The sequence below is a fragment of the Telopea speciosissima genome, chromosome 11, assembly GCF_018873765.1.
Source record: "Telopea speciosissima isolate NSW1024214 ecotype Mountain lineage chromosome 11, Tspe_v1, whole genome shotgun sequence".
Taxonomy (NCBI): Eukaryota; Viridiplantae; Streptophyta; class Magnoliopsida; order Proteales; family Proteaceae; genus Telopea; species Telopea speciosissima.
In genome coordinates, this window is record NC_057926.1 from 49,408,290 (window position 1) to 49,429,513 (window position 21,224).

At 38.7% G+C, this 21,224-nt stretch overlaps 1 protein-coding gene across 1 annotated transcript; it reads right to left on the reverse strand.

Moving 5' to 3' along the window:
- Positions 1–1,459: 1,459 nt before the first annotated feature.
- LOC122646121 (ribosome biogenesis protein BOP1 homolog) lies at positions 1,460–16,186 on the reverse strand. The gene is made up of 17 exons (XM_043839610.1): positions 16,092–16,186; positions 15,817–15,933; positions 15,575–15,729; positions 13,195–13,312; positions 12,966–13,067; positions 12,360–12,516; positions 11,782–11,890; positions 11,563–11,665; positions 11,254–11,404; positions 11,031–11,163; positions 10,819–10,925; positions 10,674–10,744; positions 10,483–10,543; positions 4,026–4,253; positions 3,094–3,178; positions 2,057–2,235; positions 1,460–1,683 (listed from the first exon to the last, which is right to left on the reverse strand). The coding sequence occupies exons 1-17, from the start codon at positions 16,125–16,127 to the stop codon at positions 1,598–1,600; spliced, it is 1,998 nt and encodes a 665-aa protein (XP_043695545.1). The 5' UTR covers positions 16,128–16,186; the 3' UTR covers positions 1,460–1,597.
- Between the last annotated feature and the right edge of the window lie 5,038 nt (positions 16,187–21,224).

A 21,224-nucleotide genomic window follows, 5' to 3' on the forward strand; every position in this document is an offset into this window, starting at 1 on the left:
ACTCCTTGGTTGAGAAGTAAGATTGGAGACCTGAAAATGGGGGTTTCTTTGACAGTTTAGGAACTCGGAGTGTGCCTTGGAAGCCGCTTGTATAACTTCCTCTGGAGTCATCTTAGCCTAGCCCAACACCATTGCATAGCAAGAAAACTACAGTAACTGCTTAGTTCCCTAAATCTTTTCTTCCCCAATTTACTCCATTCATGCCAACCTTCAATCCATGACTGTATCGTGAAGTCCTCTCGATCTGGGACCCGAATGGCTAAGGGACTACCAAACCAAGCCACTCTCGCATAGGGACAATGTAAAATAATGTGATCAGGGCTCTCAATGCTTGCTCTGCATCTAGCACATTGAGGATCTATGTTGACATATCTGAGTAAAAAGCCTTCACTGGTAGTGAGACCTGCCGCGCATGTTCTCCAGAGAAAAGTTTTAATTTTCGGCATAGTGTGGCACCCTCAAATTGTCTTCCACACTCTAGATGAAGTTGTAGCCAATTTACTCACCCTTGAAGAAGCTGGGCTAGCCGACTGCAGCACGCTCTTGGGTATACACTGAGGGAAATATGCTGATTTCACAGAGTACCTCCCATTCTTAGAAGCTCCCTAACCCACCTATCTTCTCCTGGGAACAAAGGAACCTGAACCTTAAGGATGGCATCAATAACCTCCTTGTTAAAGAGCTGGATTTAGCAATGGCTGGTTCCAGGTTCTGCAATCTTGATTTATAAGATCTGAAACCCAAGTTAGCTAGCATATCAGAAACTTTAAACTCCAAAGTTTTTTTGAGTCTCATACTTTCACACAATACCTTGTTTCTGGAATTTTTTTTGGGTGGGGGGGTGTCTAATTAATTTCATTACATCCCTCCACTTAGTATTCAGTTTGATGCGATCATTACATCCCTCCACTTAGTATTCAGTTTGATGCGATATTTAAGAGTTAGGCTTATGCCTTGGTTCTTATATTCTAGAAGCCATTAAGATTTGCAGATTGTGCCACAGGAAAGAGATTCAGCCGTTTATCTAATAAAAGTCACTCTAACTTAACCTGTAGAGAAAAGATTAAGTAGAATTTTCGTTGACACGAACATGTCATTCACAGTTGAACCAGAATCCTAATGGTACAAACAATAATCGATATAGTAATTAGATTCCAACCAATAGCTTACAGCATAGTTGCAGTAAGAAACCAGTTTCTGAATCAATCAGTTGCCTACTTCCAAGTTTTCCACCTAGGAACAACCCCCTTCCACCCCCCCCCCCCCCCAACCCCACCCCATCCCACCCCAAAAAAGAGGGGAAAAATTTCCCTGCTAACTGATTATTCAATTAATGCTCCCAGCCTAAGAGCTAATACCCAATCCAACACCAAAATATACTGTTATCCATTACAACTAAGACCCTCACTCTCTATCGATTTGATAATCTGTATACAATTTCTGAAGAATATCCTTTCCCCCCACACAAGATGCGCTGTTGCTGTTTCTGCTGCTGCCAAATTTGTAAGATCTGATAAAATGGGATGAAAATAATTCAATCGTCCTCTTCATATGACCATATCCTTTTATCACTCTTTTATTTTGTAGGTCCTGCTTCTTAATGGCAGTAAAGCTTGATTACTGAATCAGAACCAGCTGTGAATAACCACGGTTGCCTTGGATGGAACTTGCAATCCAAAACCCCTGCACATCAAGGAAGAATCGATAAGAACAACACCCTCAACTCCCAGTTTAGACAGTAGTTCTTTGCAAAAGATATGTGCACAGATCATCACTTAAAAACTCATTTCCCTTTAATATAGAATAATTAGAATATGAAAACCATGGGGAAACTGAAGACAGTCAAATATACAACAACAAAGTGGCAAACTCCAGAAGCTACCAAACTGTGAGCAGCCTGTGTTCATCAAGCCATCAAATGAAAATTGAGTAGGCAAAATTTTCAGGCATTGTCCCACAGTATTTTCTATTAACAAGTAAAGGCCTCACCTTTTTATATTTCTACCACCATCAGGAAAAGGATGAAAGGAAAACATAATATGGAACAAGCACTGACCTCTTCCATTCGTACTGGAATGCCCTCGAAGAATTTCTAATGGCACAATAAGAGGATTTTGGTTGAGATCTGAATAAACCATGCCATGGAAGACATATGCTGTGCAGTCATCAGAACATGAAGCAAAAAGAGGGTATGAACGATGGAAGGCAACATTTGTGATGTCCTTTGGGTGGCACCTGAGAATTCCCATTAGAAGACAATTATGATGATGATGATGATGATGATGATGATGATGAAAATGACATTTGCGCTTTAACTAATGCCACCAGTGAAACCATTAGGGTTCTGAACTTACAACCGAAAAAATAAGGATACGATAACTTGTACTCCAAACAAACCTATTATTATTTAAATGTCAACATCTTAAATCCCCGCAAGCAGGATCCATATCACCTACTGCATATCCAGAGCAACCCAATTTAAATTTGGAGAAGGGCACCTGCCTGGACCTGGATTTTGGGGAAGGAACTAATGGCCTGAGCTGGCTTTAACCAATTGAGCCTTAGAATGTGATAGGCCAGCCAATAGCTTGCCTTCCTTATCCAAATACCAAAAACAGCAATTAACATTCCCCTTTATTTACCAAATCCAAATTTAAATTCAAGGGCTGCACCTCAGCTCCGTTGCGGTTGCTTACAACCAAGTTGATTTCGAGTCAATTAAGTCCAAAATTTGCAACCTCAAAGACCTCTAATCCAAAACTCATAAACCAAAACAGCTAAGATGAGAAGAGCTTAAAACAAAGTATGGCATTGAGCTTTATTTCATTTAACATTTAAACTGTATAGGATGTATATATCTAAACAACCCCTGACCACCTAACAAGAAAGTCGAGCCCAAGGAACCAAGCATGGATTATGACAAACCAAGCTAGTCCAGTTTGTTGAAAGCCTACTTCCAGGTGGCCACAAGATGGCTAAGCAAGGGTTTGGCAGACTGTCCATTGGACTAGCAGCAGGCTTTTACATAGTCATTAACAGATCCCAAATTCTTCAGAATGTTCAAGACATCTTGCAAAAGTTATGGAAACATACTTGAGAGTTCTGTATGGTTGAGATGACAGATCCATGTCAAACCAACAAAGTTTTCCTTCTCGGCTCCCCACAATGACATTATCACCTGCAGAGAATTGATGTCTCAGAAATATTTACTCGATTACTACGGATGCATCTTGTTGTCACTAAAATGATGAAGTGAGAAGTTGTAACCTTCTTTTGATTGCCCTTTGTCTTGCACCTAAAAGTTATTTAATGTAGGGGTAAAAAAGGGTTCTCAAAATAATTTGAAAGCAACTTGTCATTATGTTATTGTTAAAATCTGCATTTTTTTGAATAGGCATGTGAAACGATAAGGTTTACCGCCATTGGGAAAAAAAATGTGCGATACTAAAAGGGCAAGAAACTAAGGTTACAACTTTTTTTTCACCAAACTTGGTTACAGCAAGATTTTCCCATTATTAAAACATAAAAATGATCTTCCACTATTCCACATCAATTGATTCCTTTTATCTGCATAGTATAAATACACAGGCAAAAGGTTTAATGCAAGAAGGCCTTCCGATATGAGCTGCGTACTTTTTGCCAAAGGGAAGCATCGGATAGATAGGCCATGGTCTGGATTGGCCACAAGATAAACTTTTCATAGCCTAATTCAATCAAATATCATCCCATGTACTGATATGCATTCCTGTATTGAAATGCACCCATTCAGCAGTCCATGCACCATGTTAGACCTGGATTTTCAAAGCATTAATTTTGCAATTTGGCAGACACCAATTTGGACCAAAACTTGTAACATGAGCAAGAGACCTTGCGGTCTACCAGTCCATAAAATTCAGGTCCAATCCAACCTGCCAGAGAGCAGATATTTGGGCTTGCATAAGAAGGCCTTCTTCAGTGGACCAGGCAGGAAATAGCTGCCCATAGATTAATGAGACAGGAAAAATAAAAAAGAACATTTCTTTGACCTGCAGGATGAATAGCAATGGAGGAGACCTCACGAAGTCCTGTCTCAAGCTTCTTAATAAGCTTGTGCTTCAACAAATCATAAACACGAACATTTTTCTTTGTTGCTATGAAGAAGATGGAACGAGATGGATGGAAAGCTGATGTAACAGGAAGCCCATGCAACTTAAAAGGAATATTTTGTGAGAGTTTCTTTGATAGTTGGTGTATCATTATTGCTCTTGAATCACGTACAAAAGCAAGTCAAGGAATGTCATAGAGATCAGAAAAATATGTAGGTACAAAAACAACTGAAGAATTGAAAAAAAAAATGTTGTTAATGGGAACAAAGATTCCAGGCACTAAGGTAATTGCTGGTGACCTGTCCATGGGTCAATGGCTTTCTATTTTCCTAAATTGGATTCCTATTGATGCAGTCAGCCCCGAGAGTCTTAAGCCTTTATATGAAAATTGGGCCATGCCCTTCGTTTAAGTCTGGGCCTCAGCACGGACTTGCTCTTGGGTTTTGCATTTTGATATTTTAGTTAAGCAGCAGTGTAGAATAAGGACAAGGAAGAGCATATGAGTGTATGGACAGTCTAGTCAAGTTAGGAGTTTCTGATGTATCTAGGCCGCAAGTGTAGGGATTCCCCTACACCAGCAGCACTGTAGGTGTAAGGATTACCCGGCGCCAGCAGTAAAATCGTGGGCTGATGTTTATTTTCTAGTTAGGCTGTACTCCTAATTGGGAGTCCTAGTTAGACTTAACATTCTATTTTTGTCTAAGCCATTAGGCTACATATACATGTAATCAGCTCTTGAGAGCTCCCATGATTTGAATGAATAGAAAAGTTTGTAGAAAAGTTTGCTCATGCAATGTTGAAATCCTGAGATAGGATAGGTGAGAGGCCTAGGGCATAGTTATCAAGGTGTTGCCAAGGCGTCCAGGGTCCTTGGTCGCCTTGGACGCCTTGGGCGCTTTGCCGCCATGGCAGTGTTGCCTTCCCGCCTTGAAAACTATGGCCTAGGGCGAGATACCCATTCCCTTCCATCGATCTCAAGGTCTTAGGGTTCAACTCTTGAAACTGCCCTGGCCGATCTCAAGAAGCTCTTCAAGATTGCTGGAATTTCTCTGCCAGTTGTTTGCATCATTGCCCTGGGAATTCTTATCTTTTTCCAAGTTGCTGCCAAGTTCCAGATCATTCACTACAGAAGGGGCCAATCCTCCATCATCAAATTTGGGAGAAACCTAGGGTTTCAATAGCCTAAAAGGCTGATCGATCTCTCTTTCTCTGTTCTGATCGTGCTCTTCTATTTGGGATTTCATTCTACATCTAAGAAGATTATTCAATTCTATTTGCAGGTTCAACAGGTTACTGATTTGTGGGATTCTATTATTCACTTCTCTTGTTCACTTGTGGTTACCAATTTGAGATCCCATTGAGAAAGGTCCTCTGGCCATTAAAGGTTTAATGGGCAAATCATTAACTATGTTCAAGGAGAATAGATATCCCTTGTTCTCTCTTCCTTCTTCATTCAAGATTTGATTTGTAGTGGTGATTCAGCAACCAGATTCTAGCAATCGATTGACTAAGGAATTGATTTCTTCCCTAGCTTCCTCTCTTAGATCTGGACATCAGGAAGTAAGGATGAGTTTTACAGTTTTTCCTAGTGAATTGATCAAATTTCTAGTGGAACCCAGGGATTCCAAAATTGGGGGTACCGTGGCTTCAAAAGTTCGAGTGTGAACCACCCTAATACTAAATCGTTTGTGACTTACTAGCTCCCTTAGACATGATCTTGGAATTACTGATTTGATCCTAAATAAGCAAAGGTTTTTGTTGCGTTTGGACTCCAAATATCTCGCCGGTCTATGAATATTTTATATGCTTATCTCAGTATTTTTCTCAGGAAAATATAAACATCACAATGTATGTGACATTTAAAATAAATTTATACTTCAAGGACTGCCATGTGGCAGTGCATTGCTGGGTGCATGTGATATAGTACCTCGTACCCATCTGCTTGGCCAAGTTCCAAGACCAAACAGGTAGCGAAAGTGCCTTGAAAGCAAGTTCAAAGTTGCACAAAATTACAGAAATGCCAATGGTTTCAGTACATTGAAAAGCATTCTTGTAATTTTATGAAACTTTGGACACACTTTTAAAGCACTTCCATCAGATGTTTCTAGCTGAAATTTGCCGAGTGGTATATATCTTGGCAGGTTCTGAAGTATAAGGCCATTTCAAACATCACTTAGCATAGTGACATTTAGGAGCTCCCTACTTTCCATAATTTCTCAGAAGACTCCTTCAAAGTGCTATCGGTGGATTTGAAGAGGGTCGAGTTACCTTCTTAATCTGGAAGTTTCTAAGGAAAATTTTCGTAAAACTCAGTGGATCAATTTGAGTGAGGAACTGAGGATATCTGAAGATAATACTGTCCAAATATTCTATTTACTGTTGCAGAAACTATTTACTAAGCTACAGCAATTTGGCACATTTTTACAAATAACTTGCCATACCAATTACATTAAATACTCAGTGGTACTTTACTTGGGAAAATAGTTTGGGGATTTTTTTAATACGAAGATTATCTCTTGCGGACCATAGAAAGCTACTCAGGGTTTTCTAAACCCTACTTCTACAACACTTATTTAAAGATGTAATATTACCTTCTTAGTAGAGTTGGAGAAATAAAAATTCGGTATTTTGGTGGTGATTGTAATTTGTCAGTGGACGTCTCTTCTTCACTTCAATTCCTTTTTTTTTCTGTCTACCTACGAAAGAAAAGAAGGAAAAGAAGGAATTGAAGAGAGGAAGAGACATCCACTTACAATCACCACCAAAAAAACAGAATTTTTATAAAGGTGTACATGGAGGATATGGTTTTGGAAAGAAGAATGAGGAAGGGATTTCAGTTTTCGATTTTTCTATGGCTTATGATTTATCCATTGTAAACACGTACTTTGAAAAGAGAGGAGCATTTAGTTACCTTCAAAAGTGGGCATCATAGTAGCCAAATAGATTTCTTTCTAACTAGGTCCAATAGGACGATAGGTTATTATGTAAGGACTATAAGGTTAGCTTAACCCAAGGTTCTAAATCTCAGTTTCAAGGACGGTTTTGACCCTGGCCAAAACCGAGATTTCCCAGGTTTCGACCCACCTAGTATTTTTGTCCAAACTCAAATGTCATGGGCTGGTAGAAACTGATTGAAACTCGGTATTTTTCAGTCGAAACTGGGCTCGTTGAAACTCGGTAATTTTTTTTTCAGAACTGGTCGAAATACTGAAATATTCGAAAGATGGTTGAAACCTGATACGAACCAGTATCGACCATAAGTTTTGTCTCAATTCTGTCAAAACCGAGATTTAGTTCCATGGTCTAACTACACAACATAGCTTAGTGGTTATGGATATGTCACTCATTATGCCGAATCGTAAGAAAGTTGAGCTTATTTACCCTAGGATAAGGTGGTGGAGCTTAAAAGGGAATACTTTGATATAATTTACTGATAATGTGGTCAAACAAGGAAAATGGGAGTTTGATGGAGACAATAATACAATGTGGAGCAAGACTACTTGTATTAAGAAGGTTGCTAAAGATGTCCTAGGTGAATTGAAAGGAAAACATCATTCCTCTAGGGAGACTTGGTGGTGGGATGATGATGTTCACGCATTAAGATTAAGAAAGCTAGTTTTAACACATGGCAAAGGACTAAGGATGTAGAGGATCTAAAAAGGTATAGATTGGTCAGAAATGAAGTTAAGGTGATTGTAGGAAAAGCAAAAGCGAAGAAATATGAAGATCTTTATAACAATATGAGCACAAAGGAAGGGGGAAAAAGCTATTTATAAGATAGCTAAAATGAGGGAAAGGAAGAGTAGAGATTTCGACCATGTTAGATGTATTAAAAGTGAAGATGGTAAAGTACTAATAAGGGATGAGAACATTAAGGAGAAATGGAAAAATTATTTCTACAGCCTACCAAATGAATACATTTTGAGTAAGGGTCCCAGAAGAATGCATTACCCATCAAGACACCACATGTCGTAGATATATACGAAAAATTAAGGTGCCTGAAGAAAAAGAAACTTTAAGGAGGATGAAAGTAGGCAAGAAACTAGGTCTAGATGAGGTCCCAATAGAAGTGTGGAAGAGCTTAGGAATATGTGGTTTATCTTGGCTAACCAAGCTGTTTAACAAGATTATCAGCACAAGAAAAATGTCAGATGAATGGAGGAGAAGCATTGTAAAATAAAGGCGATATTCAGAGCTGCAATTACTAGACATAAAACTAATGAGTCGTACTATGAAATTATGGGAGAAAGTTACTGAAACTCGCCAGTCAACTCAAACAAGAAACTACTATTACAGAGAACCAATCTGCTTTTATGCCAGAAAAGTCCATGACAGAAGCTATTTACTTTGAAGACTCATGGAAAGATTTAGAGATTGTAAGAAGGATCTCTATACAGTATTTACTGATCTAGAAAAGCTTATGACAGAGTCCCTAGAGAGTTATCTGGCAAGCACCAGAAAAGTATTTCAAGTAAATATGTGGACATAATTAAAGATATGTATGATGGTGTGGTGACAAGTGTAAGAACTAAGGCGGGTCAAGGTGGTGAATTCCCAATTTTAATTGGATTACATCAAGGATCAGCTTCAAGCCCTTGTTTGCCCTAATCATGGATTATTTAAATAAAGACATTCAAGATGAGGTTCCTTGGTGTGCTTTTTGCTAATGATATTGTTTCAGTGGATGAGAATTAAGAGGGATTAATGCCAAGGTGAAGCTATGGAGATCAACCTTGGAATCAAAAGGTTTTAAGATAAGGAGAACGAAGACAAAGTATATGATGTGTAACTTTAGTTACACTAGACGGATAACGAGGTGATGAAATCATGAAAATTGATGAGAGGGAGAACCCGCAAAGTGATTATTTTAGGTATCTGGGATCAACCATAAATAAAGGTGGTGATATGGAGGAAGATATTTCACAAAGAATTAAAATAGGATGGATGAAGTTGAGAGATTCGTTCGGAGTGTTTTGTGATCGACATATTCCTTAAAACTTAAAAGGAATATTTTATAGAACAGTCATACGATCGGCTATCATGTATGGTGCTGACACAGATCCCTCCTATGGGCTTAGCCCTCAAAGTTGGTCCAAGACCAGGCAAGTACCAGCCACCCTATATCCATGGAGCATCTGCTGGCTAAAACCAGCCCTTCTGGCCCTTGATATTCTTAAGAAATATTTATTGGATTGAGTCTTTTATATTTTCTTCTTTAGTCTTTTCATATTCCTAGGTGTATTAATGTATCTCTTCATCCAAGATCATAATCTAATCGTGAAACCTCGTATTCTCCCTTTATCCTATCCCTAACCTCCCTATAAACTAGATCTGATCTCTCTACTACAGATCTGAACCTTCCGCCTGCACCACATGCAGAATGTTGGGGAGTTAAGAAGCATCATATAGATAAATTCAGTGTAGCTGAGATGAAGATGTTGAGATGGATGTGTGGCAAAACTAGGAAGGATAAAGTAAGGAATGGTCATATTAGAACTGATTTGGGAGTAGCTCCAATACATGATAAGCTAAGAGAAAGTTGTTTGAGCCTTTGAGGTGGCATGGCTATGTTCACAGAGGCCTTTGGATGCTCCAGTACGAAGGAGTGATTTGATTCAGATTGAAAGAGCTAAAAGAGCCACCGGGGGGGGGGGGGGGAGACCTAAAATGACTCTGGGAGAAGTGGCGAGGAAAGAGATGCATAGCTTAGGCCTTGTATCAAGTATGACCTAGAACAGAGCTGATTGGATGGCAAGGATCCATGTAGCCGACCCCATTTAGTTGGGATGAGGTTGAGTTGTTCTTGTTGTTGCTGTTGTTCACAGAACCATAATTCCTGAGTATATTTTGTTTACTTTATCTGAGTTAAAATTAAATTCTTTTGTCATGGTTTGCTTGGGTTTCTAGTATCCCACTTGGATAGGATACCTAACCCCGCTAATCCTCCTTTGACTTGACAGCTGTAGTAGTTCCCTATTAAGATTAGGACTTCCACATTAGGTCTTCCAAGTTAGGTCTTTTGGCTTGGATCAAGAGTCCTAATCCTAGCTCAGAAAGCAGTTTTACCCTTTGGGATCCTACACATCCTCAGGTATATAGACTGAACATCATGTCACCATATCTCCCTCTAAATAACCTAAGTAACAAGGACATTGATATGGGTCTTGCTGTTTGGCATTGATAATTAAAAGGAATACAGGGTGCCATGTTCATGAATGTCAACAAGAGTCTGACACAACAATTTTCGAAAAATTGAGCGTCAATGGACATAAAAGAATATAGCTGGGCAACAATTTCTCAAAAAGGAACTGATTAGTTATAGATCAAATTTGCTTTAAGGCCCCATCATCCAAAATAGAAATCAAGAAATAAAATGAAATCAACTGAGAAAGGATATCACTTGGCATGACTGTAGATATGTAGTCTCCCCTCCGATGCCATGCAATTGAGGATACCGTCTACAACAGTCCATGGAAGCAACAAGTAAATGCTTTAATCAAAACTAACACTAGTTTCAACACAGATATGAGATAACAGGATTGCTTTAGCCCATAATGCTTACAAAGAGTCAATGAAGACAAACTGTACCTTAGCATGCTTCAACCTGATGCCGTCATGTTTCTCATGTTGAAGCCAGCTAACAGTGGTTGTGGTATGTCCTACACAAATAACATACATGAAGAAATCTCTAACGTATTCAATTGATCAGAAATACAAAAGTGATCTGACTGACCAGAATCATCTGGAGTAGCAGGAGCCTCAACATGCAACAGTTCCTTTAACTTATGCTGTTCTTCTTCATTTCCAAGTCCAGTGTCCAAAATTAGCACATCCTGCCCCCTACAGTGTATATGAGAGAATAATTTAGCTGGAAAACAAATCAACTGATATAAAGAAAAGAACTAAAACAGAGGGGGAAAAAAAATTGAATGTAATTTTTCTTACACTGAAACTGCAAGAATGGGAAGCTCAGGCAAAGGATTCCAATCAACGCACTGAACTGCTTCACCAATGTCCCAGACTTTAAGGCATCGACCAGTCTCAATCTCCCAAACACGTACAGTTCCATCAGTTGAACCTGCATCCATAACTCAAATAATAAGAATGATAATAAAAATATCAAACTTTTCTAGGAAATAATAGATAAATCATGAGGATCATCCCTCACCAGAAGCCATCCATTGCCCCAATGGTTCCATGGAAATTGACAGAACAGCATCCTTGTGCCCTCTGTACTCAAGATAACAGTTTGTCGGGTAAGGCCTTAGATCTTTCCGACTTGGTAGTTTGGGCTTCAGGGACTCAGGATCAATGTTAATCTGTTAACCATGAAGAAAGACAATACCAACCAAGTTAGCAATTACCAGTGAATATGTTAAAATGAAGAGATATCTAGAGACAATTTACAGAGAGAAGTCTTGAACAGAGCTAATATAGCACAATTACAGCTTTACTTTCACTTGGTTCCCTTACTTACACGTTTCTTTCTGGTTCTAGGGCACAAGTACAGGTCCAAACAACGATCAAATGATTCTTTCAAAGCATTCTCATAGGCTGGAACACTTCTCAGAGCATCAAACCTATGCAAAGGCATGACAGTCAATAGAATTAATTTTTTAAATGTTCTTACTTCCAAGTATCAAAGGTTAGAAGCTAGTGAATGCAAGTAACGGATTGAAGTTGAAGGGTATAATACCTTCTTGGAATAAATTTAGGACGGTCTTCCTCATACATCAGCTGGTAAGAATTGATCTCTTCTTGGGTAGGTATGTACTCAACCGAAGGATTGTATGATTCCTCATGGCCTGCAAGGATATAAAAAAAGAAAGGTCGATGAAGAATCAAATCTTAATTCTACTGAAGCACCAAACAATATGACGAGAAATATGTTGGGTGATGAACCTTGGCATTGCCCTTATTTCAGACCTATTTGAATCCTTGTTTCCCAAACCAATGGAAACAAAAACAGAAAACAAGGTGGCAAATGAATTTGTCAAAAAGGGGTTCTTCGGACAAGACTGTGTTGGGATGAGATTCCTTTATCATGTAGACTTTTTATTTTTTTTGGGTGAACTCAGTTTAGGAACAGGGGTATATCAATGTTGATAATCTATGTATGAGATTTTAATGCTCTTGTGGATGTATCTTATAATTGTAATTCTACACTGCACTCTTATCTCATTTCTATTAATGAAAGATTTATTTATCCCCTCCGGACCAAAAAAAAAGGAAATATTAAAGTACCCAAAAGCAGGACTGAGACTGAAGCATTACCTGCCAATTTTGGTTTTGGTGCAGGAATATAGCTTAGTCCTCCAGCTTTTTCAGTTGAGCTGGAATCGTCGCCCCACAATAAATAATGCCGTGATTCTTCCTTTGGCTTGTCAAACTTTATCAAACCCTTTCGAATAGCCCGGACATACTGAACAACCTAAATTCACAAGAAGCAACAGAGATGAAACAAGGAACCAGCTCTTGGAAAAGCATCACTGCTTTCAATTACAAGTTGCTACACTGATCTAATCCATGACCAAACCAGTGACAGTGGATCAACTTAAATAGCTTCATACAACAATTAAACAGGTGTCAAAGGACAATAGGGAGAAATAACACAGAGATAAAAAAAAGTCAAGCAGCTATTAAAATAGCGCGTTCACCCTGAATGTACAACAATTATAACACTGGTCCGACATAGGCTGTGTTTCAAAGGAAATATTTGGTTCTGTTATTAAGAAAAACAAGTCCTAGTTAACTTTAAGTCAAACCAAAGCTAGCCAAACTTCCTGAATAGAACATAAAGGAGGGAAGAATTCACACATTCAATCTCTTGAAGAGGAGACAAGGTTTGAAGACGGGGGGGGGGTGGAGCACTATGTTTACCTTTTTGCTCTCCCATTTTGAAGGAATGAATCGCCTTTTCGGCTCCGGCGCATTAGACAGCGGGTGCTTAGCATCATCCCACTTAAACCAGTCCACATAAGGCTACATGAGAAACACGAGGAATAAATTCAATCTCTGTTACTAGGAAGGAAGGACAGTTATAATTTAGTTTGACAACAATGTAAATAGAATTAACGTGAAAATGGAGCCTGAAAAAGGAAACACTGACTGCATATGGATCAACATCAGCATGTGGAGTTTTTCCTTTCAGCAATCTACGGATAATTTTTGTCTCCTCTTTCGTCAGATGCACCTCCTCATCATTGTACTCGTCATAAAGTTTGCGCCTATGTCAACAAAGCATCACAGGAACAAAAAGTTTACTCAAGTTAGATGCTGCTAAGATCTTTGCTAAAAAAGAAAACAGTACTAAAGGAAAAGATGCCCCAAGCTACCAAGAGCTCCGACACATAGGATCTGGTAATCTGGAAGCAGGAAACAGTATAGTGACAGCATTCAAACTCTTCAGTTAGGCAATTTTAGATTACAAATTTTGGGTGAGAATGAACATTAATCATCTCGATGAATTCTATATTAAGGCCAGAAGGCATAAACTAAAAAAAAACACACACACTTTTCCAACTCTTCCAAAGATGCAAAACAGGTTACATAAGAAGCAAACACACACAAACTGAAAATATCAATCTTAGCATGGGAGCAGAGCGGAGGAATTTCTCTGAATTCATGCAACACGGTATCTGGCTCCATATTTTTTGGAAACTCCATTAACAACTAAGAAACAAGGTGGAATTAGCATATCCTTGACATTAATGAGACTTTTTATTGCCCATCAAGAGGGGGGGGGAGGGGGGGAAGGAGCTAACACAGCAGGAAATATTAAACAACAAAAGTAGGACATCATTAAGGAAGATTATTAGGATACAGCAAAGGTTTTGTGACTTAGCTAGAATCATTGGAATTCCAAGTTCTAGTATGGCTCAATCAACTCGGTTTTGTGACTTAGCTAGAATCATTGGACAGTAACTGAATACATGATTCTGCGACTCAGAGTGTGAATAGCATAACTCACTTTTGAGTCTACCAAATTTGCAATCAGGCAGTATTTTGAATCATGAATCACACTGATTCAACAACACTGAGCACGTAAGAGAACCTTATTCCCACCAACTCATAGATATCTGTTAAGATCACACTGAAAGGGTTATCTCTACATCGGTTTGCATCCAAAAAATCAACAGAATAACCCCGCCCAGCAGCGCTGAATCTTCATCACCCAAGTTTGATCTTGCCTCCTATATCGCAGCGTCAACTTGTCACTGATCTTTTCTAACTCCTTTCCAAACTATTCATTCGATCATCAAATCAAAAATATACCCAGATACTGTTATAGCCTCACTAAGTTCTTCATAATCCCATTTATCCACCAGCCCTTCTCCCCAAATATAAACCCAACTTACAGCCTCCATTTCCAAATTCTTGGTATTATAGGAGACAAAAGTATATATCTCTGATCTGTTTTGCCACATTTTTCCTATGCTTGAGTCTGCTTCATTGACAGTCTACACCCATAAAACCAGTCATCCCTATTTTTGTAAGGGGGAAACCAAAGATGGCATGAGTCCTTATGCATTAGCAGAAGATAATGTCATAGACAGATGGGAATGGCAGAAAAGAAAATGTGTCACCAACCTTAAATAGTTGGGATAAGGCTTAGTGAGTTGAGTGCTAAATTGTTCTTTTCTCCATTTTTCAGACCTAAAATATGGGGTTAGTGAGATTCTCGTGACTTGGTCATACACGATCTTATACGATCTATTTTAGCCCTCATTAGTAGTTCCAACTATGGCGTTAGTGAGATTATGGACTCTAAGATTTAGACAACCTGCTGAGGTCTACTTAGTCCTCATTCGCTGCGCATCCTCAGTAGAGGAAGCCATGGAAAAGACATGCTAATTCTAGACAACTTTGAGTTTTCTGTTAGTTGCTCTATATTAAACCAAATCATGAAGAAAAGCATGTACAACTGTAATCCAGTCCGAATGCTGCTTTCCTAATGTTCAAGGAGGGGTGGACTGAAGACAGTCCTAACCTTGACATTTTTTGCATGATGTGGCTGCTCTCAAACACAACCTGTGTCTTTATTTTGGCAGCTAGAGCTTTTACTGCAGCAACTGACAGGCCCTAAGAAAAATATTTCACAATAGCACAGGCAGGCAGGCCCTAAGAAAAAATTCATAGTGTTGCTCGAATGTATCCAATATCCTCCCCCTTCGGTATCCCACCTTGAAGAAATTTAAAATCTTGCACTTATCCAAATTTCAGACTCACTAGAATAAAAATGCAGAGGGGAAGTTGAATCATTATAAGTAGATCAGTGCCTTATTTATTGAAATCTTTGTAAAAACTGTTTCTGGGGTTATCTTAGCCGCTTTCTTTGAGTACTCCAAATAAAATTTTCTTTTTCTTTAATTAGCTGGAATTTTTAATTTACCGACGCTAATAAAAATCACAGCATAATATGGGGAATTCATATGGTAACACTCAGACTACTACTCAAACAAGAAATAAGAAATGACAATTAAGCTCACCAATTTTTCGAGTTGTCAACCCCAGCCAAAAATGACTCTAGCTTATCTTTCCTTGCCTGTTTTTTAATCTTCTTTCCAGTAATGTCATATCCAATATGTTCCTCATCTTCATACCACTTCAGTGGAACATCACCAATTGTATTTCGAGGACCAACCTGGAAAAAGAAGACAATAAAAAAGTGAAATTAAACACCACACAGATCTCAGAATCAGCTTTTATACAAGAGAAGTATGTTCCAAACCTCATCTTCGGAGGAATCACTCTCTTCAACTGGGGGATGTGTTTCGGCCTCTTCATCTTGGTCTTCTTGACCGTAAACCTTCTGTGATTCATCAATCGAGTCTGTGTTACCAGAGTCCTGCAATAGTTATTCAGGTATTTATATAAATTTTTAACTCAAAACACTGGCAGTATGAATGGGGAAATTTTATTTCGGCACCAAAAAGAGATTTTCATTGACCAAAAAAAGATTGTTTAAGACATCAAGTTCGAGCTTGAGGGTCCGTTGTATCAAACCTCCTCCGTCACTCTGTGATTTTCTTCTTCAACCATCTTGTTGTAAATTTACGGACGAATAATGCGCTTCCCCACCCACTCACAACTGAATGCCTCTAACAATACCTTCTTCACTTGTCCTCTGAAACGACATCCAAAAGGTTAAAAAGAATGATAAAATCAATCAAAATGTGAAGGGAGGAAAAAAAAAATTGGGGAGAGAGCCTGAAACCTTGCTCGTGAGTCAGCAAGAACAAAAGGTAAAAATAATACACAGAGAGAGAGAGAGAGAGAGAGAGAGAGAGACTACCGGCTTTAAAATGGAGGTGACGGCGCTGACTGTGGAGTATGAAGATGGGGAGCGAGGAAGAGAAGCGGGAGAAAGAGAGGGAGACAGAGATGTAAGTTTGGCCTTTGGTGGTCGGGCTGGGCTGTAAACGGGTAGGGTTAGATCAGTAATGGCATACCCGACCATAGTTAGCAAATTCAGATTTGAGAATTGGTCGGATGGAGAATTATTCGGAATATTTCGTTTGGTGCGATTAAAAAAATGAGATAAAATAAAATTAAAATTTGGGAATTATTTGTTTACCAAAATAAAATTCAAGCAAAAAATTAGGATGTTAGTGTTATAGTATGGGATAAAATTCTCTATATTGGGGGCGCAGGGTATGTCCAGGCACATAGGGGTGGGCAAAATGGCGACCCTCCAATGACCCAAATACCGCCTCTGCCTTGCCCATGTGTTTGGGTGCAGCCTGTGCCCAGATGCGCTCCTAGACAGAGAATGTGCGCCCTTTTAGTATTTGTAGTAACTGTTTTAAATGAATTGGCATATGTGCATAACGTGTAAGTGATATAAAAATTAGAATACAATTGCTATTGGAACAAAAATCATTTACTTCAACCTGTTAGAACTTAGGCTCAAAAAACTTGTAACTACAATTGGTGAAGAATCCTTAACACAATCAAAGGTGCAGAAATGCTACCCCCAAGAGACGGCAAAAACTATAAGTGCATAACTAATAAGGATGTTTGGTAACAGCGTTATATTGGCAATCCTTAGGCGATGCTTGCAATTTACCTTCTAAGTTTCTATTTTCTATCTTGGACAGCTTTGCTTCATAGTGATCTAGCCATCTGGTACCTAAGATATTTCAAGGTTGTCTATTGCAATTAAGACCTATTATTGCTACCAATTTGAGGGTATCATACCCTAAGATTCAAGAGTTACATATAATTTTAGGTTTTACAATAAACTATCATATACCTCAATCAACGTCGGGACTCCTTGCTGGAGTGCGAACAGTGAATTGCACCTGAGATCTGAGCTTCATGAGTGTCTATCGATGCGAATGACAGTACTAGTCATGCGAAATTAAAGCCAAAAGGTAAGTTCCTAGCTCGCATTAAGGAGAAGAAGCTTAGGGTTTTGTGGCCATTTAAGGTTAGTAGTTGAGTCTAGTAATGATATAATCTTAAAGGAAAAAGATCTCTACTTGGTGGTGTTTCCTACGCCCTCTCACAGAGCATCATGAGATGATGCCTCTGCCTCCTTGCTAGATACCCAGGTGTGCTCACCCGTTGGTCCAGACGCTTGTGGAGAGACCATGTGACCAAGTAGAGATCTCTTGTCCTAATCTTAAATTATAATATATGATATTTTCTAAATAAATTTTCATGATTGGCTTCCTCCAATATCTTATTGGTGCCATTTGAAGTTTTACATATCGTTTTTCTGTTTTTCCACCCCAAAAAAAAAAATGACGTTTTTTTTAAATAAAAAAAACATCGCCCCATTTAGTTTTTATGCAATATTCAAGCCTTGTGATCTTTGAATTCTGTTGGATTGTAGCACAACCCATTATCATTTCATGAAGAGGTATCTAAAATAATTCATGACAAGATATAAAGCAATGGGCATTGACCTAAAAAATAAAAGGGATAAATGACATTTTTATACATGACTGAAAATATAAGTTTAAAATGAATCTGATGGGAAAAAAAACCATTGTCTCTTCTCTTCACTATTAAAAAGAAAAATAAAATAAGGGTGAAAAGTTTCTTGTGGGAGAGCGTACTACCTTTGCATCAAAAACTGATTGTTAACCTCGGGTCGGTTAAACCTCCTCAGGTTGGTCTTGCACAGAAAGCAACTAGCACAAGAGTGATTGGATTGGGCCGATGTTGGACACTCTGATGCCTAAGTCAGCTCTCTTAACAACAGATAAGTAAAAATGAATTTAGATATATCAAAGCATTTATAGACGTTGGGGAGAGTGAGTTCCGGCGAAGAAGGGAGTGTCCTCGTTGGAGAGGAATCCTAGCTAGAGAGGAATCCTAGGTGTGATCTAAGGCGACGTGGCGCCCTTATAGGTCATGTTGATAAGACCCTTTGTGTGTTCCACCTTGGCTATCGAAGACGTGGCACATTATTCGTGGAGCCATTACGCATCTTTCCTAGGATGTGTAGGAGGTGGTTGGTGAAGTTGGCTTTATGGATGGTCGGTTCGGACCTCATCTCTTCTATCCCATGCCGTTCTTTAGGCTCGGGCTTTGGTGACGTCCTGTCATGGATGATCATGTCCTGGTGGGTGGTGATGGTTCATTCTTGATGGTTGTTCTTATAACACCCGGTCTGTTTTAGAGGCATGCAAGTCCGACCCTTATGGGGGCTGATTCCCGTCCTTTGGTCACTTTCTATCAAGGTTCGGCCAAGGTGGTCGGCTGGGCATACCACGTGTTGGCCTTGGATTGGCCTGCCGATTTATAGCTTATGATCAACCATGTCTAGACATAGTGGGGGTGAAATGATTGCCCCACCCCCCAATGAAAGACTGAAATCCACCTATTTCCTTAGCTACCAGCCTTGTAGCAGTAGCATCCCTATTACAAGTGTAACAGCAAAATTCCATCCCTGAAAATCAGTCCATACCTTATGATTAGATATACTTTATTTAAAAAAATACCTTATATTTCAAAATGGTTTGAAAATGATTTAATTTCATCACCAGTTTACAAAATATTCAATTAAAATCTTCTCCAATTCCCTAAAAATGTAGTGTGATGCAGTTCAGGGTTGAGAGCTCGACACATGGCAGCGTGACATCCAATGATGCCGAGCTTGAGATGAAAGGAGAAAAAAAAAAGCTGACTCAATCGACCTTGGACTGTTGGATGTCGCACCTGCCAGATGTCGACCTCTCAACCCTGTACTGCACCACACTGGGTGATTGATTCCAGCCAATTTCGTTCTGGATCGGAATCGACACTCACCAATTCCATCTCTGATTCCACGTTTTAAAACCCTTGGTGTGTGATAATAGTCGACATCATTATCGGTGGCCTCCCACAGAATCGTTATCCCCACCAATTCACTGCCCCCTCCAATTCCTCATATGGGGATGAAAATGACCACCCTACCCCTTGTCCGAAAACACTGCCTAAGGTGGAATCCTCTCCCCTTATTAGAGGAATTGGAGGAATTGAAGAAATTGAAAGTGCCCGCAAATTGGAGGTGATAATTATTCCTCCCACATCCCCTTCTTCTCCAAGTAGGGGAATCTCATACTTTTGGGTCTGTTCTTAAGTTGACCATTCCTCATGTAATAACTCAAAAGCCTCCTGCATGTTTCAATGGAGAAAACTAGCATTGTAAAATTCTAGACAGCACGGTAAACCTGACAGGATCTATCCCAATAGTTAATGGGCCAGTACCGGGTTATGGTCGTTTTAATGTTCGGTTGTAATCAGGATCCTCGATTGGCACCACCACTCCATATTAAACCCGGATTAACTCGTTTATAGCTTGAACCATCTGTTTATAGGCCAATAGCCCATTTACGGCTCGAGGATAGCCCGTTTTATACCATTTAGCCTTCCTACAACCAATTTTTTTTTTGGTAACACTTTTTACAACCAGATTATAAATTGATTAACATGAATTCAATTATGATCGATAATCAACATGCCTATGAGGCCCAACTAACTAAATGATTGATAATTATGCGACCCTTAAATTGATTGAGACCAATTAATTTCAACCAAAACCATGGTATGATTTTATTTTATTTTTGGTAAAATAACTGATATAGAATAAAACCTTAGTCGTGGAAACAAATATTCAATCGACAAAAACTAGCACTTTTCCATGTGAACATATGAGAGTACCTGTGTGGGTTGGCTCTCCATTTTGCTCTAATACTTGGTGATAGAAAGTATCACACTAGGTGTTTGGTGCATACATCAATTAGAACTATAAAACTCATCACAATAACATCAAATGGATGATGGAGTATTGAAGGACAAGAGCTCTTAGCAAAATTTCCGCATTTTCGAGTATACTTCGAGTTGACATTGATCATAGTTGTACAACTTGTACGATGAACAATGGCTGATAACTACCTTATGATTCCAGTACGCAATCATATGTCAGGTTCGTGAGAAAAGTGAAAGTTCTGAGTTTAGATGACATAAACACCAACATGCACACTTCATCAATCTCTAACTTTTATACTTTCGATTTTAACATTAAGATTTCGTAAGATGATTAAAATTTACCTTCTGTATTCAAGTGGTTTAAGTTAAATGATTTATCTAGGTAAAAAAATGAAATTGGTTGCAAGTTTGAACAAGTGTTTATTTATTGAAATAATAATTTATTTATACTTACATTTTTTGAAACCTAATAATAGGCATCTTATGCATTGAAAAGTGTAAGAAGACCACCCATTCTTCTTGTTTGTGTAATCGGAAGAAGTACACCTACTCTTGGTCAATTGTTTCCTTTCAGAGGTTGTTGAGTTCTACTGCTTCTACCCTGGGAGAGTGGAAACTTGTAGTTAACTATTATGTTACTATTCAAAAGAACAATTTATGATTAGTTAAAAATATGAAGGTCACCCCTTGAGCTGTGACATACTATGAATATATTAAAATCATGATGAATATTAACAAAAGTCCAAGTTCATTAAAGAATGGGGTTTTAAAGAATCTATATTCAAAACCAAACATTAAAGACGAACCCACAAAAAAAATGAAGTCAAGGTTACCATCATATGATATCAAATTAGAATGTTTGTAAAAATCCATATCCGAAAATGAACATTAAAATACAACCCAAAACACAATAAGATTAAAAAATATATATGTAAA

What these genes read in the sequence shown, in the direction of transcription:
- LOC122646121 (XM_043839610.1), bottom strand. Translation starts at nt 16,127, where the DNA reads ATGGTTGAAGAAGAAAATCACAGAGTGACGGAGGAG. An exon ending in GTTGACAACTCGAAAAATTG is followed by an intron (nt 13,313 to 15,574) that starts GTGAGCTTAATT and finishes TTGTTGACATAG; the next exon opens with GCGCAAACTTTATGACGAGT. An exon ending in CATTGCTATTCATCCTGCAG is followed by an intron (nt 3,179 to 4,025) that starts GTCAAAGAAATG and finishes AATTCTCTGCAG; the next exon opens with GTGATAATGTCATTGTGGGG.